The sequence below is a fragment of the Rhipicephalus microplus genome, unplaced genomic scaffold, assembly GCF_043290135.1.
Source record: "Rhipicephalus microplus isolate Deutch F79 unplaced genomic scaffold, USDA_Rmic scaffold_379, whole genome shotgun sequence".
Lineage (NCBI taxonomy): Eukaryota > Metazoa > Arthropoda > Arachnida > Ixodida > Ixodidae > Rhipicephalus > Rhipicephalus microplus.
Genome location: NW_027464943.1, coordinates 23,654 through 49,400, shown reverse-complemented (window position 1 = coordinate 49,400; position 25,747 = coordinate 23,654). Strand labels below are relative to the sequence as shown.

General features: G+C 46.6%; 1 protein-coding gene across 3 annotated transcripts in view; it reads right to left on the bottom strand.

Annotated features, from left to right (window-relative positions):
• LOC142794151 (uncharacterized) overlaps positions 1–25,747 on the bottom strand; it is a 73,222-nt gene that overhangs the window by 24,429 nt on the left and 23,046 nt on the right. For 2 of the 3 annotated variants that reach the window (XM_075885865.1, XM_075885867.1), the window contains exon 4: positions 3,669–3,755. The exons of the other annotated variant lie outside the window; for it this stretch is intronic. In XM_075885865.1, the coding sequence (XP_075741980.1) occupies positions 3,669–3,755 (87 nt within the window). The remainder of the gene's footprint in view (positions 1–3,668; positions 3,756–25,747) is intronic. 3 annotated transcript variants of the gene reach the window in all.

The window sequence follows — 25,747 nt, the reverse complement described above, 5'->3', positions numbered from 1 at the left end:
AATCTCGGAGAGCATGAGGCAAGAGAACCTGAAAGATATGAACTAAAGAAGAGAGGCGAAATTTCAGTAGTAAAAGATAGAAAATTCAAGCGGGATTGCAGTAGCTCCACTGCTCTGCAACAGGAAAATAGGAATGAGGCCGTACAAGAACACCTGGGACCACCCGTACCTCAACCTAACTTTGAGGAGAAAAATGAGAACTCAGAACCACAGTGCAATCCTAATCAAAACATCCTTACTCTCGAATATGACGCTGAAATTCCCGTGCCACGTGATAGCCAAGAGCAGCCGAAAACTTATGAGGAAAATGTCCTCAATCTGTCAAACACAACACTCACACCCGCTCAGCTTCAACTTTTGTCGAGAGGCTTGACCTTTTGTCCATCATCCGGTAAATTCAATGAATTTGAACTGTACCAAGACCTCGATAACTTTGCGCGTAATCTCCGCCTCCGTGAATACTTTCATGATCGCAAGGACTGTACGAACGAGAATAGAGTGATTGGTGGAGACAGATCAAGGTGTCCGGGTGAGCAGAGGGACAAACACCTCGATATGTATATATCAGCAGTTCAAAAAGATATCATCAGAGCGTATGGAAAAAATCGGCCATTTCGAAACAACATATCAAAGTCAGAACGAAGGGCACTCGATGAACTACGAAAAAACACTGGAATTACTATCAAACCGGCTGATAAAGGAGGCTGCATAGTAATTCTAAATACGTCGGACTACTTAAAGGAAGGGGAACGACAGCTATCAGACACAAAATTCTACAAAAAACTTCCAACGGACCCGACTCCCGAATTTGAAAGGGAGATAAAAGTAACCCTAAACAATCTCCGCCGGGACGAGAAAATTACCGGCAAAATGTTAAAAGCAATGTTACCGGCCCACTCTGTTCCCGGTCGATTCTATTTGCTCCCCAAAATACACAAGGCAGGTAATCCGGGACGTCCGATAGTATCCAGTAACAGCACATCAACAGAAAATATATCAGAATTCATCAATTCCTTAATGAAAAACATCCCCCCAAATTTTCCCTATTACCTAAAGGACACAAACCACTTCATCTGCGAAACTTCAAGTCTCGACATCCCAGGCGGCAGTTTTCTGGTGACCATGGACGTCTGCTCACTGTACACCAACATACCCCGCCATGACGGAATAGCGGCTATGGTTTCTGAATATGTAAAATCTGACTCATCAACTAGTGTAAGTGGCGAGGTACTGTTCACACTTCTTGAACTTGTACTAAATTATAACCATTTTGAGTTCAACGGCAAGCATTTCCTTCAGGTCAGTGGCACTGCAATGGGCACGAAAATGGCCCCAAACTTCGCGAGCACCTTTATGGCTTCACTTGAAATCCCATTCATTGAGGGACGCACCTTGAAACCTTTCTACTACAGAAGATACTTAGACGATATTTTTATGACATGGAACCATGATGAGGGAAGTCTTTTCCGCTTCATAGAGGATTTTAACAAATGCCACCCGTCAATAAAATTCACGCACAAAATTTCCAAAACTAGCATTAACTTTTTGGACGTTACTGTCACGGTCAAAAATGACCGCTTGTCAACAAACTTTTACAAAAAGCCTACAGACCGTCAAATGTACCTACATTTCAACAGCAGCCACCCAAAGCATTGCAAAACGGGTATTCCATATTCTCAGGCCTACCGGTACCGAAGAATATGCACCGATATGCGGGAATTCGACAGACACGCGGAACACCTAAAGCAGTCCTTATTGAAACAAAATTATCCGGAAGACATTATTGACGATGCCATACTACGTGCTCGCAACGTGAACAGGAATGATATAATTAAGGGACCAAACAAAGTACCTAAAACGACTTCCCAAACGAACCTTGTACAAACTTACTCCTCATCAGCGCAACGAATCAACAACATACTTTCCCGCCATTTCAACATAATGAGGCAAAGCAAACGACTAACTTCTATTTTCGCGAAGCCACCTCACGTGGTGTACCGCCGGGATAAAAATCTGAAGGACATTCTTGTCAGGGCAAAAAACAAACACCCCCAAAATTCAATCAGGGTGCCATCCCTGCGGAAAATCTCGATGCAAGGTATGCCCACAGATGCTCACAACACGTGAATCCAAAGCGAACTTCTCGGATTTCAAATTCTGCATAACTGAAAGCCTTAATTGTGACTCCAGTAACGTAATATACATGCTACATTGCAACATCTGCGGACAAGAATATATCGGCCAAACAGACACGCCATTTCGGCTGCGGTTCAATAATCACCGGTACCACGCCACTTCACTGCCGAAGCTACCTTTATCTAGACATCTGCGCCTGCCAAACCACAGTTTTGAAAATATTAGCGTAACTCTTTTGCAGTCCGGTTTTTCAAACAGACGCGAGCGCGAACAGCGTGAGGCATATTTTATTTTCAAATTTCGTACATTAGTAGCCGGTATTAACGAGGACCCCGGAAAACTCAACTGCCTCCGAGAAGTAAGCCAGGAGAAAATTGGTGACAAAGATTGATAGCTGGAGACCATGCTTTTTTCTGACTGACTCGTACGTGTACACTGTCTTTTTTTTTCCACATGCACATACAAAGTTTTTACGTTCGTCTACCACTTCATGACCGTTGAAGGGAAACGGACGAAGATTAAAGGTAAATAGCCGACCGACCCATTAACAAGAAACCTTTCCTTTACACACACCGCCCGCCGCCCGCCGAACGACCAATTACGGGGAAACCCCTTTCTTTAGGCACGCTGTCCCGGACCCTCCCGGCACCGCGGCGACAATCTTGGGTGGCCCGATTCACGCCAAGAACTGAACAGCACGTGATATGAACCGTAGGTGGATGTAGACGGACAGTTGGCTTCGTTCTCAGTGTTGACAGTGGTTCTTCCTCTTTTTTACTTTCTTTCTTTTCTTTCTTTTTTCGTCTTTTTTCTCCTTTTTTTCCCTTCTTCCAGTTCCCTCTCACTCTCGCAAACGTCTTTCAAGGCGAGAGGGACGCGGCAGCAAGGAAGTTTGGAAACTCATGTTAGTATAACTCATCCCCTGATGAAGGGAGGTCCCCTCCCGAAACTGTTGGGAAATAAATATATTTATCCTTGTTGACAACGCTCCCGTTGTGCCATATCCCATACCTTCACGAAGACTAACTGGCCCATTGAATTATTACACCCACTATATATATATATATATATATATATATATATATATATATATATATATATATATATATATATATATATATATATATATAGTCCAGTAGATCAGTCCAGTATATATATATATATATATATATATATATATATATATAGGGGGGCATGTACTAGATCTCCTATCTCCATCGCATGTGAGGCAGTGCCATGCCTGCACAGCCTTACATGAGAACAGCACAAAAAAGCGTCTAAACCACAAAAGTACGACATAAATGGCTAATGACAACGCAAATGATGAGTCGATGACCAAAAAAAACCACCCCCCACTCTTTTAACGGGACTGTTAAGTGCAACAAAACAGTGCAGACGTGCCACTCACAGAAGTGTCCTTATTTCAGCACAACGTTATTGCGGAGGAGCCACAAGAAAGCACTTACAAGTTATTCTTTCATGCCATTGCACTATTCACACCACCGGAATAGCATTAAAATATATCAGCTTACCTCTTCTACCCCAACCAGCTACGAAGAAGATGCCGCAGTCTCCATCCCCATAAGTAAATAACAGGTCTTCAAATGAGTAGTAATTACCTACAGATGAAATAAAATGGCAACTGAATATGAGGAATAGTGAGTATTCTGTAAACTATCTTACAATGATCATTCAGGTAAATACAGCCAGTCAAACTGTCAGACGATGCTCAATATGCACGAAATCTTCTGAACTCAATAATTCATGTCATTACACCGAACGCTTCGTAAATTTTCGACTGCTTAATTGGCCTTATTCCCTTTATTCACTTGGTGTTCCAAGCAAAAATAGCAAAACACTAGCCACGACACAAGTGTATGTCATTTAACTTGAACGTGGTACTTTTTGGCTGCTCCTATTCGATTTATAATCACTGATGACTAAATAAAGAATGAAATAAATTGAAACCACAGCACACGTTTACACGCCACAAACGTCAAATTCAGGATGCTAGTAAGAAAGAATCCTAGTATGAAATAATGATACCTGTTCTCCAACCAAGAGCAAGATCAAATATAACTGACAAAGAATTTCCACGTTTGCGCATATCTAAGCAGCCACAGACAATGCTATAGAAACGACAAACATGAACTACACATTGTGGGATGAATTAAGAAAATGATTTACATTAAAAAAATATTTCATTCAGCAGTGAATGCTAACTGCCTTTTTAGACTTTTCGGAGCGTTACAACAATCACAATATCTGTTAAAAGTAAGTCTTTTCTTCCATTTTGTATTATCTTTGTCTCAAAATGCATTTCACACTCACTAAAAAAAAGAGCCGTAATCTTTTTTGAACGTAATCACAATAACACTAAAAAAGGAACATGTTGATATACACTAGGAGGAATTACAAAGATGGTTTTGGGTGCGAGAAACTACGCTATTGATATAAGTCAAGAAGATGCAGAGGCCTGCCTAAATTTCAAACCTGCGGTGCTCTTCCACCGACACTGATATCGGAAGGCACGGTGGCCTCTAGCATTTCGTCTTAATCAAAATGCGACCGCCACGCTCCAGGTCAAACCCTAGACTTTCTGGTCAGCCGCCGAGCACCACGAACATTGCGCCGGATAGGGTAATTCTGGGCGTTACTAAACGCCAGTAAATACTTTCGCAAGACGCTAACAGCACAGTGCGGTTACAACAAATGCACAATATGAGTTGTTGAGTGTTATCTTTGGAAACACAGGGCCTGATAAGGCAGACTCGAAAATGAGCCATAACTTTTCAACAATATTACCACCACTCCAATATTGTATACCGTGTGATTTCTATAGTAGCATTTATTCGCGACTAGCCAAAAACTTGTGTCAAAAAGCTATTCCGATGCCTTCACTAGTACTTGGAGTAGAAAGCGTGGTAGTTTCTTGCAATCGAAATACTCAAGTGTAAGAAAATTTTAGAGTTCAAGTTTAGTAAGAAGTGGAAGCCTTCCGAAGTTGACAAAGTATGATTTGACTGACCGTCATTTAAAATATTACTCAGAGTATACCCGCGAATTGAACGCCTCATTAGTGTTATGGATTCGGCAAATGCATGTTCTGCAGTTTTAGAATTGCAGCGACATTAGTGCCATTTTTTATTCTATAAAGTTGCAGAAGATGTAGCTAAATGTTCTCTCTTTCCATTGATTTTTTTTAATGTTAAGATCTACATTCCAATATTGATGCTTTCCCTATAAAAGGCATGTACTGCATCAAAATACTTGCGGACCAACTCAACTTTTTTTTATTTTACCAGAAAAGAAGTCACTAATTTTATACATTGTTCATATTGAACCCGACTAAAACGCAACTTTCACCAATGAAACAGCCAATTCATGCTTTCAGCGAAAGGCAATATGTAAATTTTGTCATCATGCAGATTCTTTCAACACATTTTTCGTTTTAGGGAGAACAAGGAAACATTTTGCTTATTCGGGCAAAATTATAGAAGCAGCAAAGCAAGCCATAATATTTGATGGAATTTAACGTCCCAAACCACGATATGAATATGACAGACGCCGCAGTGGAAGGCTCCGGAAATTTGGACCACTCGGAGTTCTTTAACGTGCACCTAAATCTTAGCACATTGGCCTCGACCATTTCTCTCTACGTCAAAAAAGCTTGCGACCGGCATTCATTCCCGCGACCTGCGGTACAGCAACTGAATTCCTTAGTCATTAGATAACTATGGCGGCTCTGTGAAGCCAGTCAATCCAAGCATATATAGAGCTATGTTTTGTTCCCAAAAACCTAGATAAATCTAACAGCAAGCAAGGAGAGGCGCAGAAAAGCCTGGCATAATGTGTTCCTTTTGTGTCTCCTCACATGGGTGTCATAATAGTAACCACACATTGTCCGTCTCCTCCGCACCACATATCTCTGTCTGTCTGGGAGAAGCGGTGAGCCAGCAGCGAGCCGGCAGGCGTGTCAGGATCGAGCACAGCACCTCTGTCACAAGACGCCAGCAGTTACAACGTGGGAAGCGTGTCACCTTTTGCCGCGTAGAGGATTCAATAAGCATGAGGCATCTGCAGCATGCCTTCCGTTAGTGGGCCTGTGCATATTCGTTGCGGTTTCTTTGGCGACAGTTCAACGGTGGCTACTTCTACACAAAGCTGCGTCATTGCTAACGGCCCTCTCGTCATCCGCTTTCGCTGTTAAAGCAAATTTTGTTGAAGGTCGTCATTGATGACTATTTTTCCGTTTGGTCCTACGGTGGCTTCTTCATTGATCTTGCCCTTCGCCGCGAATAGGAAACTTACAAATATAATTCCTTTGTTAATATTGTTGCGGATTTATTTACTTCTTTGGAGTACAAAAATAGTCCAGCAGTCAAGATGTCAACTGTTGTATTTTTTGAACACCAACACGTCGTCCTCCTCCTCTTCACACAACCCTGCATAAAGGTAGCCACAACCTCATAACATCGCGCTCCGATGGCTAAAGCGCAACCAGGCACTTGATAGCAGGTGTTGGACGAGAGAGACGGATTCAGGCGAGTGACGTGGATAATGTCGGAAGATGTGGAGAGCATCGAAGGGTTAGAGAGGCTCATAGGTAGCACCAGTTACCTGCCGTAGCACACTGTGAGGCCCGGAGTACCTCGGTAGCTTTTTGCCCAGGCCAACATGCCGCGAGGGAATCCACAGAAGAACAAAGTCACCCGGATTAAAAGTGGATGTTCCGGTGGTTGCTGTAATAGCTGTTTTTGGCGGAGCTGCGAGTTCTAGAGGCATCTATGGGCAATCTGACGAGCCTTCTTGGCTCTGCTAAAAGCGCAGCGAGCAAATTCTGTGGACAGGTGGGCAGTATAGGGTACAAGCGTGTCAAGTACCATTGTTGGGTCTCATCCATAGAAAACGTAAAAGAAGGAATATCCAGCACTGTTATGGCGCGAGCTATTATAAGCGAAAGTGACAAAGGGTAGTGCAATGTCCCACTCAGGAATATCAGTCGAGACGTGCAGGTCGAGCACGTCAGTGAGCGTACACTTTAAACGTTTTGCGCGGCCCTTCGTTTTGGCATGATAGGCCGTCGTAAGCTTGTGCTTGGTTGCGAAAGAACGAAGTAGGTCGTCGAATACATTAAATCAAAAATAGTGACCATGGTCGGTGACCAGTCGACGAGAAGCACCGTGATTTAAGATGATGTCTTGGATAAAAATGTCAGTGATGTCTGTAGCGCAGCTGCTTGGGAGAAATCTCGTAACGGCAAAACAGGCCTAATTATCTGTATCGACGGCGCCCTACCTGTTACCGTCAGTAGAAACAGGCAGAGGGCCCAACAGAGAGACGCCAACACAATATAAAATCTCGGGAGGTAGGTCGATCGCTTGAAGGAGCCCGGTGGGGTGTACAGCTGGCCTTTTGTGGCCAGCTCTACACCCCGGTACACGCTGTACCGGCCAATACATAACGCTGTAATGACCGGTAGATTCCAGGCCAGAAAAAGCGTCGCGGACATGGTCGTACGTGCCGGCTACACGAAGGTGGCCAGCCACTAGTACATCATGTAGTTGCTGGAGCGCGGTCGAGCGCATATGAGTGGGTACTACGAGTAGTCATCCCTGTCCTACGGGGTGCATGTTGCAGCGGTACAAGATGCCCTCCATCACGACGAACATTCGAACCAAACTGTCCGTCAAGCCAATATCCAGGTGGTTGACTAGATCTCGTTGAGATACGTCACGCCGTTGCTCACCGCCCTTGTTGCCGGAAATGGAGAGCGAGAAAATACTCATGAACGCATCCTCTGTTCCGAAATCTGGAGCGTCTACGGGGTACCGAGAGAGGCAGTCGGCGTCTTGGTGTAAACGGCTGGACTTGTAATTCACTGTGTACGTTGATTCCTGGAGGTACATAGTTCAACGAACAAGACGCCCTTCCGGGTCCTTGAGGGCTGAAAGCCTGCATAGAGTGTGATAATTTGTGCTAACAATGACAGGCCGATGAAATTTACTAACTGCTCATGCAAGCGCCAAGCACTCACACTCCATACAAGAGTAGTTGCCTTCGGCAGGAGAAAAAAGCCGGCTGGCATGCGCAAGAACTCGATCATGACCCAATTTGACGCTGGGCTAATACTACGCCAATACTGTAGCCACTATAGTGGCATTGGTGGTATACCATCAGTTCGTACCCTGGTTTGAGCGGACGGGTCGAAGTGGGCGAGAATCGGTGGCATGATCAAACGTGTTATGAGCCGGCAAAAAGCCGTAGCTTGATCAGAATTACACTCCAATGACACATGTTTTTTCAGAAGACCAATGAGGGTCGTACGACCTCTGCAATGTTTCCGATGAATTGTCAAAAATATGAGCATAACCCCACGAAAATTCGAACGTCCTTGGCACAAGTTGGTATGGCTAAATTGAGGACAGCGCAAACCTTGTCGGGATCGGGACAGATGCAGGATAAGTCAACGAGATGCCCTAGAATAGAAAATCGGCGATGCCCAACATGGCATTTTGAAGAATGAATTCGGAACCGAGCCACACGAAACACTCAATGACTGAAGGAAGGTTACTCGAGGTGAGAATAAAATGTAAGGGCAAACACTATCATGTCGTCCAGATAACCCAGGCACATTGACCACATAAAGTGGCGCAAAAGCGTGTTTGTCATCCGCTCAAACGTGGTCAGAACGCTGCACAAGCCGAATGGCTTTACTCTGACTTGTAGAGACCGTCAGGCGTTACAAAGGTGGTGTTATCCCAATCGAGGTCGTCCACGGCAATTTTTCAGTGATTGGAGCGTAGGTCTATCAAAGAGAAATAGGTTGCATCGTAAAGGCAGTCTAATCATCAAGACGAAGAAGCGGATATGCATCCTTTTTGGTGACCTTATTTAAAAGCTGATACTTCACACAAAAACGCCAGGTTTTTTTCTTTAAATAAGACTACAAGAGACGCCCACGGACTCGAAGAAGGCTATATGGTTCCTTTTTTGAGCATCTTATTGACCTCCTAATCAATAATATGCCGCTCTAGTGCTGACACTCAATATAAAAGCCTGTGGATTGAAGCTACATCACCGGTATCTATGCGGTGTTTGTTTTGTGAGGTTCCTCCTAAGGCCTTACCGTCTAAGTCAAATACGTGCTCGGAGGTCTTAAGGAGATCCATGAGGTCTTTGACCTGCAATGGCAGCAGGTCTGAGGCACTTATCTTGGTTACATTTTTGTGCAATGTAGAAGATGTGACTACGTCATACTATGCGGGTTCGGTGGGATCACTGCGGCCTGTTCAGGTGACATTGATGAGATCTGGCACTCACGCAATGGTGAGAGAGTGGCAACAACATTGCCTTGTGGTTGGAGTTGAGGGCTCAGTCTCAAGTTCACAAGAGGAAGGCACGTCTCATTCGCTGTAACAGTAAAACAGTGTACAGAGAGGAGACATTGCAGGCAGATAAAACAGCAGCAGAGGGAGAGACAACGTAATCTCCCTACGACACACTGAGATTCGCTTCAACAGTGACACATGTTAAGACTTGTGGTGGGAGGTGAACAAATTCAGCACACAAAAGCTTATTCTGGATCATCTTCGACGCGTCGGGGGTTGCAGGCAAGTGAAGTTTCACAACGCTGGCTGAGAAGTCAATTACAGCAGAGTGGTCACACAAGAAATGAAGTCTGAATTTGTAATGAAGAAAATGAGCGAGAACGTGAAATAGAACGGACGTTTGGCAGTCAGTGAACCTCACACGTGCGGTGCACATTTCGAGCACAGCCGGAGTCGCTGCACTAGCGACACATACGAATGGGAGCTCGGTTGGCGTAGGGACGTTATTAAACCGTGCACGGAGAGAAGAGTTGCGAGTTGAAATATGTGCGGCGGTGTCAAGGAGAGCAGTACTAGCAAGGCAATCTACTTCTAGAGTAACCAGTTCTGGCCCGTAGTAAGAGACAGCAGAGAGTTTTCAGGTCAGGAATCTAATGAAGCGTCACCTCCAGGAGCTGCATAGCTCAGTTTTACAAAAAAGGACGTTCAGTAGGTTGTGGCGACGAATAGTGGCGGTGCTGGGGTGACCTGGAGAACGGTCATGCTGGGACGACGAACGGGTAGAACGTCAGGCTGGTGTGGCAGGAGCGCAGTTGCACGGTCCACCACCACGAGCGCCAAACTGCAGTGACTTGTGGTTGTCGTCACTTCGATAGCCAGAAAACGACCAAGGTAGATAGGTGCGAGAACAACAGTAGCGAGAAATATGTTCTACACCATGGCAATGAAAACAGATCAGCTTGTCGTCCTGCGTTTCAACTGAGCAGAATCACGATAGCAGCGAACTTTTCCGGTGCAGGAGAACGTGTTATGGTACTGACAGAAGGTACCGTCAACGAACATACGGGATGCAGTCCCACGTTTTCCAGCCTCTCCCTCACAACCTGCTAGATCAATGGATCGTTTTCATTTATCAGATGGGCGCGTTAGAGAATATGGTGGAGACGCTGTCTCAATTTCTCGAGGCACGATGTGAACTACGCTCTCGTTGGTATAGGCGGTTGACTGCATAGCGGCTGATGTCCTCGAAATATGAAGTAACGGCTGTGTTTAGAAGCCGCAAGAATATCTTGGTGACGCAGCGACTCTTTCACTCTTCGAATCAGCGGCACTCTTTGATTAGGTCATTGGTTGAACTATCCTTAGACACGGGTAAGTTGAAAGCAATATTCGCGATCCCTTTGAGCAAAAGATTTACTTTGTCTTCTTTTTTCACGTTGGGGTCGACATGAGGGCAAAGGTTGAGGACGTCAAGAATGTAGCTGACATTCGATTCGGTCGCAGTTTGTGTCCGACAAGAGGGTTCTTAAAAACAAGGCGCTGGTGTCTGATGGAATTACCGAATAGGTATCGAAGCTTCTGTTTGCAGGAATCTCCTCCGGTTACGTTCGCTTCTTGAGCCTCAAGCCACGTGCCTGTTGATTTGAAGAAATTGAAGCTAGTAGACTGTTGCAAACCACTGAAAATTTGGAATCCGTCTTCGACATCAACGTGGTCGGTTCGCAGAAGTTGCCAGGATCGCGTGGTTGCGTCAATACGACTGGCTGTACAGGATGTACCGTAGTCGTAGCTGAAGCAGGAGCAGCAGAATTAATTTCAGTTGACATGGTGGGGCTGTCCAAAACGCGTCCGCTGGGAAGATTGATCTTTCCTCTTCTCCATCGCCAATATATTGTATCGTGTGGCGAACGCGCCGCCCAGAGCACACAGGGCACGACGCTGAAGCGCCGGCCGACACAAGGTACGCCACAGCCGGTAGCTAAGCAGGAACTCTATATACACAAGCACCGCTATGTATACATATGTAAAACGCCTGCTTGGGAGAAATCTCGTAAGGGCAAAACAGGCCTAATTATCTGTATCGACGGCGCCCTACCTGTTACCGTCAGTAGAAACAGGCAGAGGGCCCAGCAGAGAGATGCCAACACAATATGAAATCTCGGGAGGTAGGTCGATCGCTTGAAGGAGCCCGGTGGGGTGTACAGCTTGACTTTTGTGGCCAACTGTACACCACGGTAGACGCTGTACCGGTCATTACATAACGCTGTAACGACCGGTAGAGTCCAGGCCAGAAAAAGCGTCGCGGACATGGTCGTACGTGCCGGCTACACGAAGGTGGCCAGCGTATAGTACATCATGTTGTTGCTGGAGCATGGTCGAGCGCATATGAGTGGGTACTACGAGTAGTCATCCCTGACCCACGGGGTGCATGTTGCAGCGGTACAAGGTGCCCTCCATCACGACGATCATTCGAACCAAACTGTCCGTCAAGCCAATATCCAGGTGGTTGACTAGATCTCGTTGAGATGCGTCACGCCGTTGCTCACCGCCCTTGTTGCCGGAAATGAAGAGCGAGAGAATACACATGAACGCATCGTCTGTTCCGAAATCTGGAGCGTCGACGGGGTACCGAGAGAGGCAGTCGGCGTCTTGGTGTAAACGGCCGGACTTGTAATTCACTGTGTACGTTGATTCCTGGAGGTACATAGTTCAACGAAGAACACGCCCTTCTGGGTCCTTGGGGGCTGAAAGCCTGCATAGAGTGTGATAATTTGTGCTAACAATGACAGCCGATGAAATTTACTAACTGCTCATGCAAGCGCCAAGCACTCGCACTCCATACAAGAGTAGTTGCCTTCGGCCGGAGAAAAAAGCCGGCTGGCACGCGCAAGAACTCGATCATGACCCAATTTGACGCTGGGCTAATACTACGCCAATACTGTAGCCACTATAGTGGCATTGGTGGTATACCATCAGTTCGTACCCTGGTTTGGGCAGACGGGTCGAAGTGGGCGAAAATTGGTGGCATGATCAAACGTGTTATGAGCCGGCAAAAAGCCGTAGCTTGATCAGGATTACACTCCAATGACACATGTTTCTTCAGAAGACCAATGAGGGCCGTGCGACCTCTGCAATGTTTCTGATAAATTGTCAAAAATATGAGCACAACCCCACAAAAATTCGAACGTCCTTGGCACAAGTAGGTATGGCTAAATTGAGGACAGCGCAAACCTTTTTGGGATCGGGACGGGTGCAGGATAAGTCAACGAGATGACCTAGAATAGTAAATCGGCGATGCCCAACATGGCATTTCGCAGAATGAATTCGGAACCCAGCCACACGAAACACTTAATGACTGAAGGAAGGTTACTCGAGGTGAGAATAAAATGTAAAGGCAAACACGATCATGTAGTCCAGATAACCCAGGCATATTGACCACATAAAGTGGCGCAAAAGCGTGTTTGTCATCCGCTCAAACGTGGCCAGAACGCTGCACAAGCCGAATGGCTTTACCCTGATTTGTGGAGACCGTCAGGCGTTACAAAAATGGTCTTCTCCCAATCGAGGTCATCCACGGCAATTTTCGCGTCCAAAACGCGTCCGCTGGGAATATTGATCTTTCGTCTTCTCCATCGCCAATGTGTTGTATCGTGCGGCGGACGCGCCGCCCAGAGCACACAGGGCACGACGCTGAAGCGCCGGCCGACACAAGGTACGCCACAGCCGGTAGCTAAGCAGGAACTCTATATACACAAGCACCGCTATGTATACTTATGTAAAACGCCTCCTAGAGGCCAGCCAACCTGTTCCAAAACCGGAACCGTAACCACGACACCACATCACCCCCCCCCCTTTGAAATGAAGATGTGGGGTCCTCAACGCAACCAATGCACAATAATACAATAAACAGTATACGCCAAACAGTGAGAAAATGGACGACATAACAGCTTGAAGAATTACACAGCAAACACACGAAAATACAAAGGTAATCCACACTTGAGCACGAATAACAAGCACGTAGCACAACGAATGAAGAAATAAAAAATGTAAAGCATGCAGACCAACAATACAACAGCAAGGCACAATGCTAAATAACTACCACATCATCCGCTTTCCCGAGAGAGGATGTCTGCATAGTCATTGTCGTGTTTCAGTCTATGGCGTCGACGCCTGTAGTGGTGCCATTTCCACGACAGATATTGTCGCCGCCCTCGGCAGTCCGGTGCATACGTAGGAATCTGCCCACGTACTCTCCTTCCAGTGCACTTTGGCACAGTAGGGGCCGCAACAATCATGTGATGACGCTCCAATGGGGCTTGGCTCGGCGGCATCGATGCAGGGGCCGTGCAGAGAACAAGACCGGGCCTGACTGGCGTAGACGTGACCGGTCGAAGCACATCCACCGCACGCAGAACAGGGACCGCCCCAGGAATTTTGGTCGGCACGCTCGGCGGATGAATCTTCGGTGGACCGGGAACAGAACCAGCATCCCGGAGACCACCACCAGCTGAAAGAAGCACCACCAGGGTGGCAGCAGCAGCAGACAGAACGGGAGTAGCAGGAGCATGGATGGCTGAGACGCGAACTGGTAAAGCATGGTCAGCAGCGGCACACCTGACCGTAACAGTCATCCTAGCAGTAGAAGTAATCCCACTTGAAGCAGGTAGAGCCTGGGTTTGCCCAACCGCAGGAAACACGACAGGAACAGGCGCATCAAGAGCACGGCCAGCTGAGAAACCGACAGATGCAGTACAAGCAAGCACGCTCTCAGTCTGGGCTGGAATCGTCATAGTTGGTGAAGCCGAAGTAGGGCCCGGTAGGATTGGCGAATTCTCCGCAGAACTCATAGAAGCCCATGACACAGCAGGGTTGGAAGCATCAGGTTGTAGCAGTATAGGTTCAAGAGGACGACCGCAATGACGCTGATGCTGGCGTCGCGTAACCGAATCGACCTGCAGAGCCGCCAGCTATTGCAACGCGCGGTCGACGCGCTCCTCTTCCTTGGCTTGTTCCAACGCCGAATGAACAGAGAAAGCGTCCCTCATCTAGATGAATGACCGAAGCAGATCGGGATAACACAGGCCGTGTAGAATTTTGTCTTGTATCTTGGTATCTGCAGCGGTTTCGAAATTGCAGTTGGTGGCCAACCGCCGCAGCGCTAGAATCAATTGGACGGCAGTCTCGTCGGGCTCCTGAACTCACCGCCGGAATCAGGCACGTACGCAGAAAGCGTCTTTAGGCGGCAGGAAGTATGCGTCGAGAACGGCTAAGGCCTGCTGGTATACGTCGGAAGTTGTGCCATCTCCTGAAGCCTGGGTGCCTTCACGCAGCATCTGCTCGTCAGCATCGTTGTAGTACGCTTGCAATTCCTCCACTACAAGCACCTTGATCAGCAACGCCCTTTTGGCGTCTGGCGTAGCGTCCGGGGCCGCCGCGTAGATGTACACTTGCACGACGCGACGCCATGTCTTCCAGAGAATCGGAGGCACGACAGGGCATTGCAGAAGCGCAGGTGGTGTAATTGCGTGGAACATGCTGCGGCCGAGACAGACCGTACGCGGAGGAAACAACGATGGAGCCGCCGCACGTGTGAAGGTCTGCAGTCCGGTCAATTTGCCGAAATATTCTTAGGTAGCGTCTCGAATGTGAGCCGCACAGCCGAAGAAAGTAGAATGAAGAATGGCTCACCTTTCGGCAGAATAGACGCGGGGAAACGCAAGTGTAGTCTTGATGTCACGAACTGGCGATCCGCAAAATTCAGAATCGGTGGGCTGTATCCGGGGTGCTGAACATAGTAGCACAAGTAGCAATTGGTTGTATGCCCACTTTCGGCCACATGCCCATGAGTCACATCCTCGTCGCTAATATGTTGTATCGTGCGGTGGATGCGCCGCACAGAGCATACAGGGCACGACGCTGAAGCACTGGCCGACACGAGGTACGCAGCAGCCGGTAGCCAAGCAAGAACTCTCTTTACATACACAAGCATCGCTATCTATACATATGTAAAACGCCCCCTAAGGGCCAGCCAGCCTGGTTCAAAAGCAGAACCGAAACCATGACACCACACAGCACGCCCTTCAAAATGTTGCGTATGTATTGATATCTTAAAGTTGAAAGTATTCAATCGGTCAAAATGGCAGCCGTTGTATTTTTCCAACACCAACACGTCATCGTCCTCTTCCTGGCACAACCCCGCATAGAGATAGCCGAAACTCCGCAACAATATCATAATTGTGATAATAAGAGTTGCCCTATAAAAACGCTTTATAAAGCTGGTACATAGATGTCAAGATAATGTGTACAGCGAGCGTTACATGGCATCAATCTCATTTAAATGTGACCCTTTTTCACAAATTCATCGCTTTTTCTCGTAAAACACCGCTGTGGTCGGTGTAGACACCGAAGGCAGCTGTGGCTGCTCGATTGTAGCGCCGGCTTCCTATGCGGGAGGTACCGGGTACTCTTCCTGCTACCGACTGGGAATTCATCCGGTTTTTGCGAATGGCTAGAGGGGTACACCGACCTAGCGTTCGGTTGTCTATAGGTACTTATCCCGAAAGATGGCCCCGGAAGGCCCTGCAAAAGCCCTTGACCACACCTTAACCCACCACTGTCTTGAAGGAATGGTTGAGCCTCCTTCCCCTGATGTGGAAGGCACATAATAGGCGCCTCTAGGCAGCTTCTGGTTATATAGGTACAAGCGCACTCCTGAGCTTGTGCTCTGCAGAACGTTCGTAGGCGCCTGAGAGGGCACCCACCTTATGGGAAATGTTTGCATGGAACTACCAGACATAAACTTAAGGTGATACCTATTTCACTATATTAGTGGTTTCCAAATATTATAATTGTGAATCATACCCTCCGTATAGTAAAGGCATGTTACAAGGATATTCATAAATAGCGCAGTAATACAGAGAAATAAATGCAGAAAAATGTCTGGTTAAATTTTTAGACTGATTTATCTGCGCAAAAAAGATGGAACTTTTAGAAAGACACGCACAAACTGCACTGTATCAATACTTGAAACACCCGCTTCGTTCTGAAAGGCTATGGCACCGTAGCTGTCAATGCTGCTTTCAATACAACTTAGCAGTTGTTCGTTAGGTAATGAATATTATAGGTCTTTAACATAAAAGAAAAAGGCCAGGAATTTTCTATCACCATATATTTTTAAATGAGCGATTACTTGTTCAGAACTCCTAATTACGAAGGCGTCATCTACTTCCGAAGATTTAACTTGCTTTGCAAGAACCTAGCTACTTCTCTCTGCCAGGTGCCATTTTCGGATGCAATTACGCATAATGGGCTATCTACCTTGTGCGTCTTTCACTGAAAAATATGTCAAAGTTGAGGCCTTTCTCGGAATTGACCGGCTTTATTAACTGCTCTAGATTTAACTTCATGCACAGTCTGGTGCAGTTATTAAAAGCGGTAGACTCCAAGAAGGCTCTTGGCTTACATGTATATTTCAGTGCAAAGACACACAAGGTAGATTGCCCATTACGCGTAATTGTGTCCGAAAATGACACGCGACAGAAACGAGTAGCTAGGTTCTTGCAAAGCAAGTTAGAACTTTCGGAAGTAGATGACTTTTTCATAATTAGGAATTCCGGACAAGTGATGGGTTATTTGAAAAAAAATAGTGATAAACGATTCCGGGCCGATTCCTTTGATGTTAAAGACCTATATTATTCAATGTCTCACGAACAACTGCTAGGTTGTATCGAAAGCAGCATTGACAGCTACGGCGCCACAGCCTTTCGAATGAAGCGGGTGTTTCCAGTGTTGGTACAGCACTGTGTGTGTGTGTATTTCTAAAGGTTCTGTCTTTTTTGCGCTGATAAATCATTCTGAATAACCATGAACCAACTCGCCCAAAGCAAGAGTTTTAGTAAAGTTTTACAGACATATACCACAAAAAAAAAGATGTTGCATTATATCTGATCTTTAAAAACCTTAAAGATTGTTTTGCCCAAAAAATAGGTCTATTTAAACACTGATATAAAAAAAGTTTGTTACCTGAATAAGTAGACTCACGAAAGTTCCTGAGATGGCATTATGTGCAATTTTCAAGGGTTCCATGCTGTAAACTTTCTTTCACAATAAAATAACCAAGCAAACCACTGTTTTCAATACAATAAATGTGCAGAATTTTTGCGAATGCACTTTCTCGCCATATATAATGGAAAGTTTGACGTGGAATGACCCTATAGCGTGTGAGTTGACCTACAATGCGGCAGGCGCTTCTGCTAATTCGGCGTGCGAAATATAACATACTATAAAAAACTTCTATAGCCCGCATGGTGAAACCAGGCAATATTCGAGACATATAACGGGACCTTCACTGAAACAACTTGGTCAACACTCAAGTTCTGGAAACTAAACTTTTGTTTTTGTAGAACAACACATTCGCGTGTTTAATTTGGTTACGGGATATAGGTGTCTTGCTAACATTCGGATTAAGAACTACATCAGGGCTGCGGAATTTTCAGAGCACTACCCAAGCATTTTAAATACCCTGCCACACCTACATACCTCAAAACTTTCAAATATTCATGCTATTCTAATGTTGTCCACCTCTGCGAGATCTCTAGGTGCATTACCCCTATTTCGGGAAGCCTCCTTAAGCAGAAAACGTGATAAAAGTGAAAATATCAAATATACATGGGTGCTGAGGTTCAGGGAAATCGCTATGAAATTATTTGCAAATGTCGAGCACACGTACTGTTCCATATTCAGCAACTTGTTACTAATGTGGCTTATCTCACCATATATATTTAAGCGATGAATCATTAGGCAATGATCAAATCCTTGCCTCCAATTTAGGTTAACTGTAGAAGATTACCATTTTCACTTCTTTAAAGCTCTTTTAGACCTTTTCCTGTCGCTCAGCGCGACGCCTTCCCGACATGACACACATATAACAGTCGAAATGCGCACGTAATTCTATTCAATGTTTTTTTTCACCTCTTCTTGTCCACACCACGCCCCATTTCTGACATCGTCCACACTGATGATATTTCCAACCTTTCGCGGATACTGGCATAAAGCAGCGATTAAATGTCCATGTTGTATTTTCCCAGAGGCATACTCACAATAAACTAATTTCCGCTTGATAAGGCGCCACACTACTGAGCCCATCACGCTAAACTACAACACTGGCAGATTTCTGTTATCTGATAAAGTGACTGCCCTAAACGTTCGAACGTTGGCGAGATTTTAAGAATATTTATATTCCACCTTGCGGACGAATATGACCAAAAGTCAATAGAAATGAGGCAACACTCTTCACACTGGATAGATCTAAGTACAGCCTTCTAACTACCAGACGTATAGACGGTTTCAGTGTTTGTAAACAAAGTGGCTCTCACCGAACGGCCTACCCCAGCAGACTTCCAGTGCGGCACTTCCAGCAATGCTTTTTCAAGGCCCCGGTGGTGTTTAGGTGGTGTGTTTGAGTTTGTTGCTCTATTATGTCTCGCGCATTTATTAGGATGTCTTTGGAGCAACGTCTAGCGGCTACATGAAGGGGCTCGACGTAACGCACGGATCGCGTGGCTGACGAGCGCCTTGCAAAGTACACGTCGTAGCATTCCGGTGAGCGCGGCCCCCTGCTCTGTGTGGCCTGCTTCGAGAGTGGTCGTGGCTATACAAACAGAAAATGCATAAATTGCAGAAGACGTTTTTAAGCGAACCTAATTGAGCCAGTTGGTTCTGCATGCCGACGATGTGGATGCGCTTTTTAGACGCAGACCGGGAGTTGACAGCGCACACCTGTCTTTTTCCTGTCCACGTCTTTAAAGCGCACCCGCACTGTCAACATGCCGGAGAAGAGTTGCTTTATTCATAGTGAAGTTGTTCAATTCAACTTTTCTACTAGAACTTTAAGCCTTCCTTCTGTTAAGTCCCGAACATATATTTGTGTTTTCATCTGAGCTTGCAACCTTTGGATAAAACGCTTATTCCTGCGTTTTTAAAGAGATAAGCGTAGATCAGAACCCCTCACAATCTGACGTGTTCGTGTGACTGAGAAATTATAAAATGCACTGATGTGATACGTCGATTGCGGCTGCAGGCTCACACGAACTAATCAGTTTACTCGTGAGTGGGCGATTTATGAATCAAACTTTCAAGTCGAACCTACGTAAATATACAGTCTCTGTTCATACCTAAAATATAAATTAGCTTGAATGTGGCGATGTTCATTAGTGACAGAAATACAAGCGATGAGTCATATTTGCTCACAGATGAGAGCGCACTCGACGGCATCACTTTAAAAAAATAATCAAATGCAACGAGAACGAAACGTGAACACCATGACGTACATGTGCGGCGATTCATGTTAAGTGCGGCTACATTGTGTCCCGTGTTGCGTAGAACAGTACACATCATTCATATCGCTCAAACTATAAAATTAACAGCTTTTCGATGACTTCTCAGTGTTAGCTCTAACGTTTTGCTACCCATTACAGGCGTCACTACACTTGTTTGCCACAGGTAGAGGAGGACATCGAGTGGTGTGTCCCCGGTAACTGGGGGCCTTCAACTAGTCTAACGTCTGAGTATCACTTATGTTCCATTATTCTGCGCTCAGCATTACTTTGCCTTTGATGAAGTGGGCAGAACAAATGTACGTGCTCTTAGCACGAATCCAGTTTTTTCGCGTGCTCGCTGCAATGCCGGCGCTCTTTTATCTTCATCGGTCTGAAAACAATGTTTTCACTAGCCGGCAAAATAATTCAGGCATGTAGACTCCATCATGACTTGACACAGCTGTGCTCGATTTGCCAGCGCTTCACTGGAATATTTTATGTGCATTAAACATCTCAACACAAGCAGCCGCGGCCAGCAACAAGCGCTAAAACCATGCAAGAAGAAACTATACCGGAAGTTTTCTGGGGTGACCTTCCAGTGAATGCACAATGTTGCTAGAGACCAGCAGGCTCTGGCAAAACCGTCTATAGAAACATCAATGTTGGCAAGTGTGGAAAGTGTCTATTCACAAACACGTCTCCAGCAATGTCGAAGCCACTGGCTCGAAGAGCTGTGACCGGGACTCTATATCCCTTAAGTGAGTTCATAATGGTTTCTAAACAGCAATAGGTCATAATCACTTGCACACACGACACTTACCAAGCACCTAAATAAAATAGGCATTCTATAAGTATGCCAAACGTCTCACGTGGCCCAGTGATAGCTGCGTGAACACTAACACAGAAAAAATGGCAGATCCCTAAAAGCTTTGTAGTTGATGTTAATTCGAAGAAGTCGGATGGAAGTTAACAGCGTTTGAACTTCTTTTATTGAACAAAACGTAGCGAATTCCCAAGAAAGATATGTACCACTCTACACACAAGCATACCAGTATCTTGAACAGTCGCATATATGGTTTATATGGCCAATTGTTTACAGTTGCGTAGCAGTGCTAACAGCAACATAGCTATTAGTAGCATCACGATATAAAGGCACTAAAAATTGGGTTTTAGGCGAGAAAAATAGGCAGACAAAACACTGTCTTAGGCCCACAAAACTGCAATCATAGGCATGAATTCTGTTCAGAAAAATTCAAATTCTCTAAGAAACACCAGCGGAATTCGTATCTACAACAGGAAAGTAAAAAAAAAATCACAGATGCCACGTACTGTGGGAATCGATGACATGCGAAGTACGAATCAGAAAGGTTGACAGGTCTATTAAAATGAACCAAACATTACGAGGTGGACGTAAATTATGCCATACAGGACTTCTATGAAAGTACTATTATGTTTGGAAATGTCATTTATCATCGTCCTCTGTTCACGTCACGTAAGCCAAATTTGTTATATGTGGAGGTAGCGAAACGACCAAGAGCACGCTATGAGCGTAAGATGTAGTCATGTTTTACATAACCCACGTATCACGATTATTAAGTTTGGACGTGTCATTCATCTTCGTTGTCTATTCGAATCAGCTGTTACCAAATGTGTTATGTATGGAGCTAGTGAAACGGCCACGAGCATGCTATGTTTCACATGGCAAGAATATAATCATTATCATGTTTAGACGGGTCATTTACCTTCGTTGTATATTCTCGTCACGTGATACCGACTTTCGCATATTTTAAGCTAGAGAAACGGCCGCGAACACGCTGTGAGCGTAGCATGTAGTCATGTTTCACAGGAGACGCGAATCGTGATTATCATGTTTAGGCGTGTCATTTACCTTCGTCGTCTATTGACGTCCCGTAATACCACATTTCATGTCATGAATATCAATTTGGACGTGTCATTCACGTTCGTCATCGATTCACTTCACATAATACCGAATTTGGTGTATCTGATGTGAGCGGTAGCCCCACCGCGGTGATCTAGAGGCTAAGGTACTCGGCTGCTGACCCGCCGGTCACAGGATCGAATCCCGGCTGCATCAGCTGCATTCCCGGAGGAAGCGGTAATGTTGTCGGCCCGTTTGCTCAGATTAGGGACCACGTCAAAGAACCCCAGGTGGTCTAAATTTCTGGAGTCTTCGACTAAGGCCTCACTCATATTCATATCGTGGTTTTGGGACGTTAGCTCTCACAAATCAATCAATCTGATAGCAAGTGGTAGGGCCGCAAGCGCATCATCTGTGTGGTGTTTTGTCATGTTCTCATATCAAATTCATGCAATGATTATCATGTTTTTACCAGTCACATACATTCGACGTTCATCGGCGTAACGTAACACCAAATTTGGTATATTTGAAGCTAGCGAAATCAATTCAAGCGTATCATGAGCGTGGCATGTATGGAATGGAATGAAAAAACTTTATTTCAGTCCTGCAGGACGCGCTTAGTGTGTAGCGGGCGTCTCCCACGTAGGGACTGACAGGGAGTACTTGGCGGCCGCTTCGTGGGCCTGCTGGACGGCCTATTGCTGGTCGGCGAGAAGTGAGCTCCTGAGGGACCTCTCTCACTTGCTTGAGGTAGAGTCGGGAGGAGTTGTTCCACACTCCCAGAGCATGTGTGCGAGTGTCGTTGTGTGTCCACATGATGGGCATGTGTCGCTGGTGTATGCATCGGGATAATATACGTGAAGCGTGGCAAGGTTTGGGTACGTGTGTGTCTGTAATAGGCGTGTGGTTAATGCCTGCGGTCGGTTAAGCTTCGGTTCGGGGGGTGGAAAAATGCGGTGTTCCAGGTAAAAGTGCTTTGTTATTTCATTGTACATAATTGGTGCATCCCGATTGGTATCTAACCCAGCAAGATTGGGTTGACTGTGGCAGTGCGGTCGGTAAGTGCGCGCGCTGCATCATGGGCGATCTCGTTGAGGTTGGATAGGGCACCCGGCACCTGGCCGAGATGGGCGGGCAACCAGATGACTGTGTGGGGCTTCAGAGCACTCGGGTCCGCTTTGCGCAGGATACGTAACGCCTGGTTGGAGATGACTCCGCGTTCGAAGGCTTTGATGGCCAGCCTGGAGTCACTGTAGATGAATTCCCGTTTGCTGTCGAGCATAGCTATAGCTATAGCTACTTGCTCCGCTACTTCGGGGTTTCGAGTGAGGATTGTGGCAGAGTTAAGAGTCTGCTGCGCGGATGATACCGCGATCACGGTGAAAGCTCGGTTGTTGTGATAGGCAGTGGCGTCTACGAACGAGACGTTGTCCGCTTCCATGCCTATGCGCTTGAGAAAGGCGGTTGCCCACGCAAGGCGCCTGTCTTTGTTGTATTCGGGTAATGGGAGCGATCGCGATAAGGTCGCGCATTTCACGGGGAATGAGAGTCAACTCTGGGGGGTCCCTGGCCCTCGAGGAGAAGAAGCCGAGCTCACGCAGAATGTAGCGGCCCACCTTGCTGGTAGTGAGTCGGGTGAAATGCACTCGTTCTTGAGCTTCGGCGATCTCTTCTAGCGTGTTATGTACGCCAAGCGCGAGGCGTTTGTACGTTTCAGTGGTTATAGGGAGGCGAAGGGCTCGTTTGACCACCTTGCGAATAAGCGCATTGAGTTGATCGCGCTCAGCACGTAGCCATTTGTGTATAGGGGCAACGTAGGTAAATAGGCACAAAACAAACGCGCGTACGAGACGCAGCAGGTTGTCTTCTTTGAGGCCATGGTGCCTGTTGGCTACTCTACATACGAGTCGTATGGCATTCTCAGCCTTAGCCCTGAGCTTGTGTACTGTTTGGGTGTTGGTTCCACGGGACTCGATGATCATGCCAAGGACCTTTATGGTGTCTACCCTGGGTACAGTACGACCATCCCTGGTGTGGAGGCTGATATTGCGTTCCGCCAGAGGTTTCCACCGTTTGGGCTTGGCACCCCGGCGTTTGGGCAAATATATACAGCTCCGACTTCGCGGGTGCACACCTGAGACCGGTGTGGTCGAGGTAGGACTCGGTGGTGTCGATAGCCTCTTGCAGGGCGGACTCAATAAAGCCAGCCGACCCTGTGGAGCACCATACGGTTACATCATCCGCTTATATAGTGTGATTTAGGCCGTCGATTTTGGAAAGTCGTTCGGAAAGCCCGGTCATCACGAGGTTGAAGAGCGTGGGCAAGAGGACGGATCCCTGAAGAGTGCCCCGCTGTCCGAGCTCCACTTCTTCCGACACTAGGTCTCCTACGCGGAGGACGGCTATGCGTCTAGTGAGAAAAGAGCGGATAAAGTAGTAAAATCAATGACCTACGCCGAGGGCTGTGATCGCTTTCTAAGACTGACGAGTGCGTTATTGTATCGAAGGCCCTCTCTAAATCGAGACCGAGTATTGCACGAGTGTCCCGAGTGTTTTCGCCATCTAGAATTTGATGCTTTAGGAGTAACATGACGTCTTGAGTGGATAACCCTGGTCGGAAGCCAATCATGTGGTGCGGGATGCAGTCGTTCTCTTCGAGTTATCGACCAACGCTGTTGAGGACGACGTGCTCAGCCACTTTGCCCACGCACGTCGTGAGAGATATGGGGCGTAGGTTATCTAGGCTCGGCGCCTTTCCCGGTTTGGGTAAGAGAACCGTGTGAGCTAGTTTTCAGGCATCGTGTATCTTACCATTTTTCCATATTTCATTTTTAGTGTCAGTGAGGTAAGGGACGGATGAGTCGTCCAGGTTGCGTAAAAGCTTGTAGGTGGATGCCGTCGGGGCCAGGGGCTGAGCGGCCATTGAGCTTATGGAGAGCTCAACGCACATATTCAATAGAAATGTTGGCGTCTAAGTTGGTGTTGTCGCTGCCAGAGTAATCAGGGTGAGGGATCACAGGGCCCGTGGGAAGCGGGAGATATTTTTCCACGATGTTCTTGACAACATCTTCCGGCGACACTGTCCGTTTAGCTTGATGAAGTATCTTTACGATCGAATGACGTTGATTTGTGCGGGTGTTCGTTTCATTGAGGAGTTGTGTGAGTAAGTTCCACGCTTTGCCATTTCAAACTTGACCATCAATCGAGTCGCAAATTTCGTCTCACAGCTATTTTGAAAGGGTGCGGCAGTGGCAGTGATCCATCATGGTCTTATTCAGCTGAGATATGCGTTTGCGTAACCTCCGATTAAGGCGCTGGCCCTTCCATCGGGCCAACAGAGACTGTTTGGCTTCAAGTAGCTGGGCGTGGCGACTGTCCATCTTTTCGGTTGGAAGGTCTGTGCTGATAGTTTTGGTTGCCTTGTTTACACCAGCTTTGAGCTGGGCCGTCCACGTCTCGAGGCTCGGTGGGGTATCAGGAGGAGGTCGTTCTGCGCGGGTCTTACGAAGGAGGTCCCAGTCAACCCACCTGTGCGACTTGGTCTTTCTGCTTACTGTGGGGAGTTGTACGGCCAATGTGAAGGAATCGCTACCGAGATCTACCGCGAGGTTGGACCAGCAGGCGTCGGCGATATTCTTGACGAAGCATAGATCCGGCGTAGTGTCTCTTTGCGTGGACGTACCAGTGCGAGTGGGGAAGGCCTTGTTCATAATGAGAATAAGGCCTTGTCATTCGCATTTTTCTAAAGCTCGTTACCTTTGGGTGTGTCGTACGTGTAGCCCCAGGCGCTGTGCACGACGTTAAAATCGCCCGCAATCACTAGCGGGTTAGGTCCCGCGAGATGAACAGCTTTCTGGAACAAGCGTGTGAATCTTTGTCTATGGTGACTGGGACTACTGTATACATTGAGCATGTACACGCTTTGTTGTGATGTGTTGCCAGGAAGAATTTCGACCGTAACGTGTTCAGTTGCGGGCACAAGGAGACTGTGCGCTCTGCTGGTAATCTTGTTAGCGAACAGGGTGGCGATACCGCGTTCTCCCGAGGGGCCGGGCAACCACTGGTATCCGGAAAACGTGGCGGTT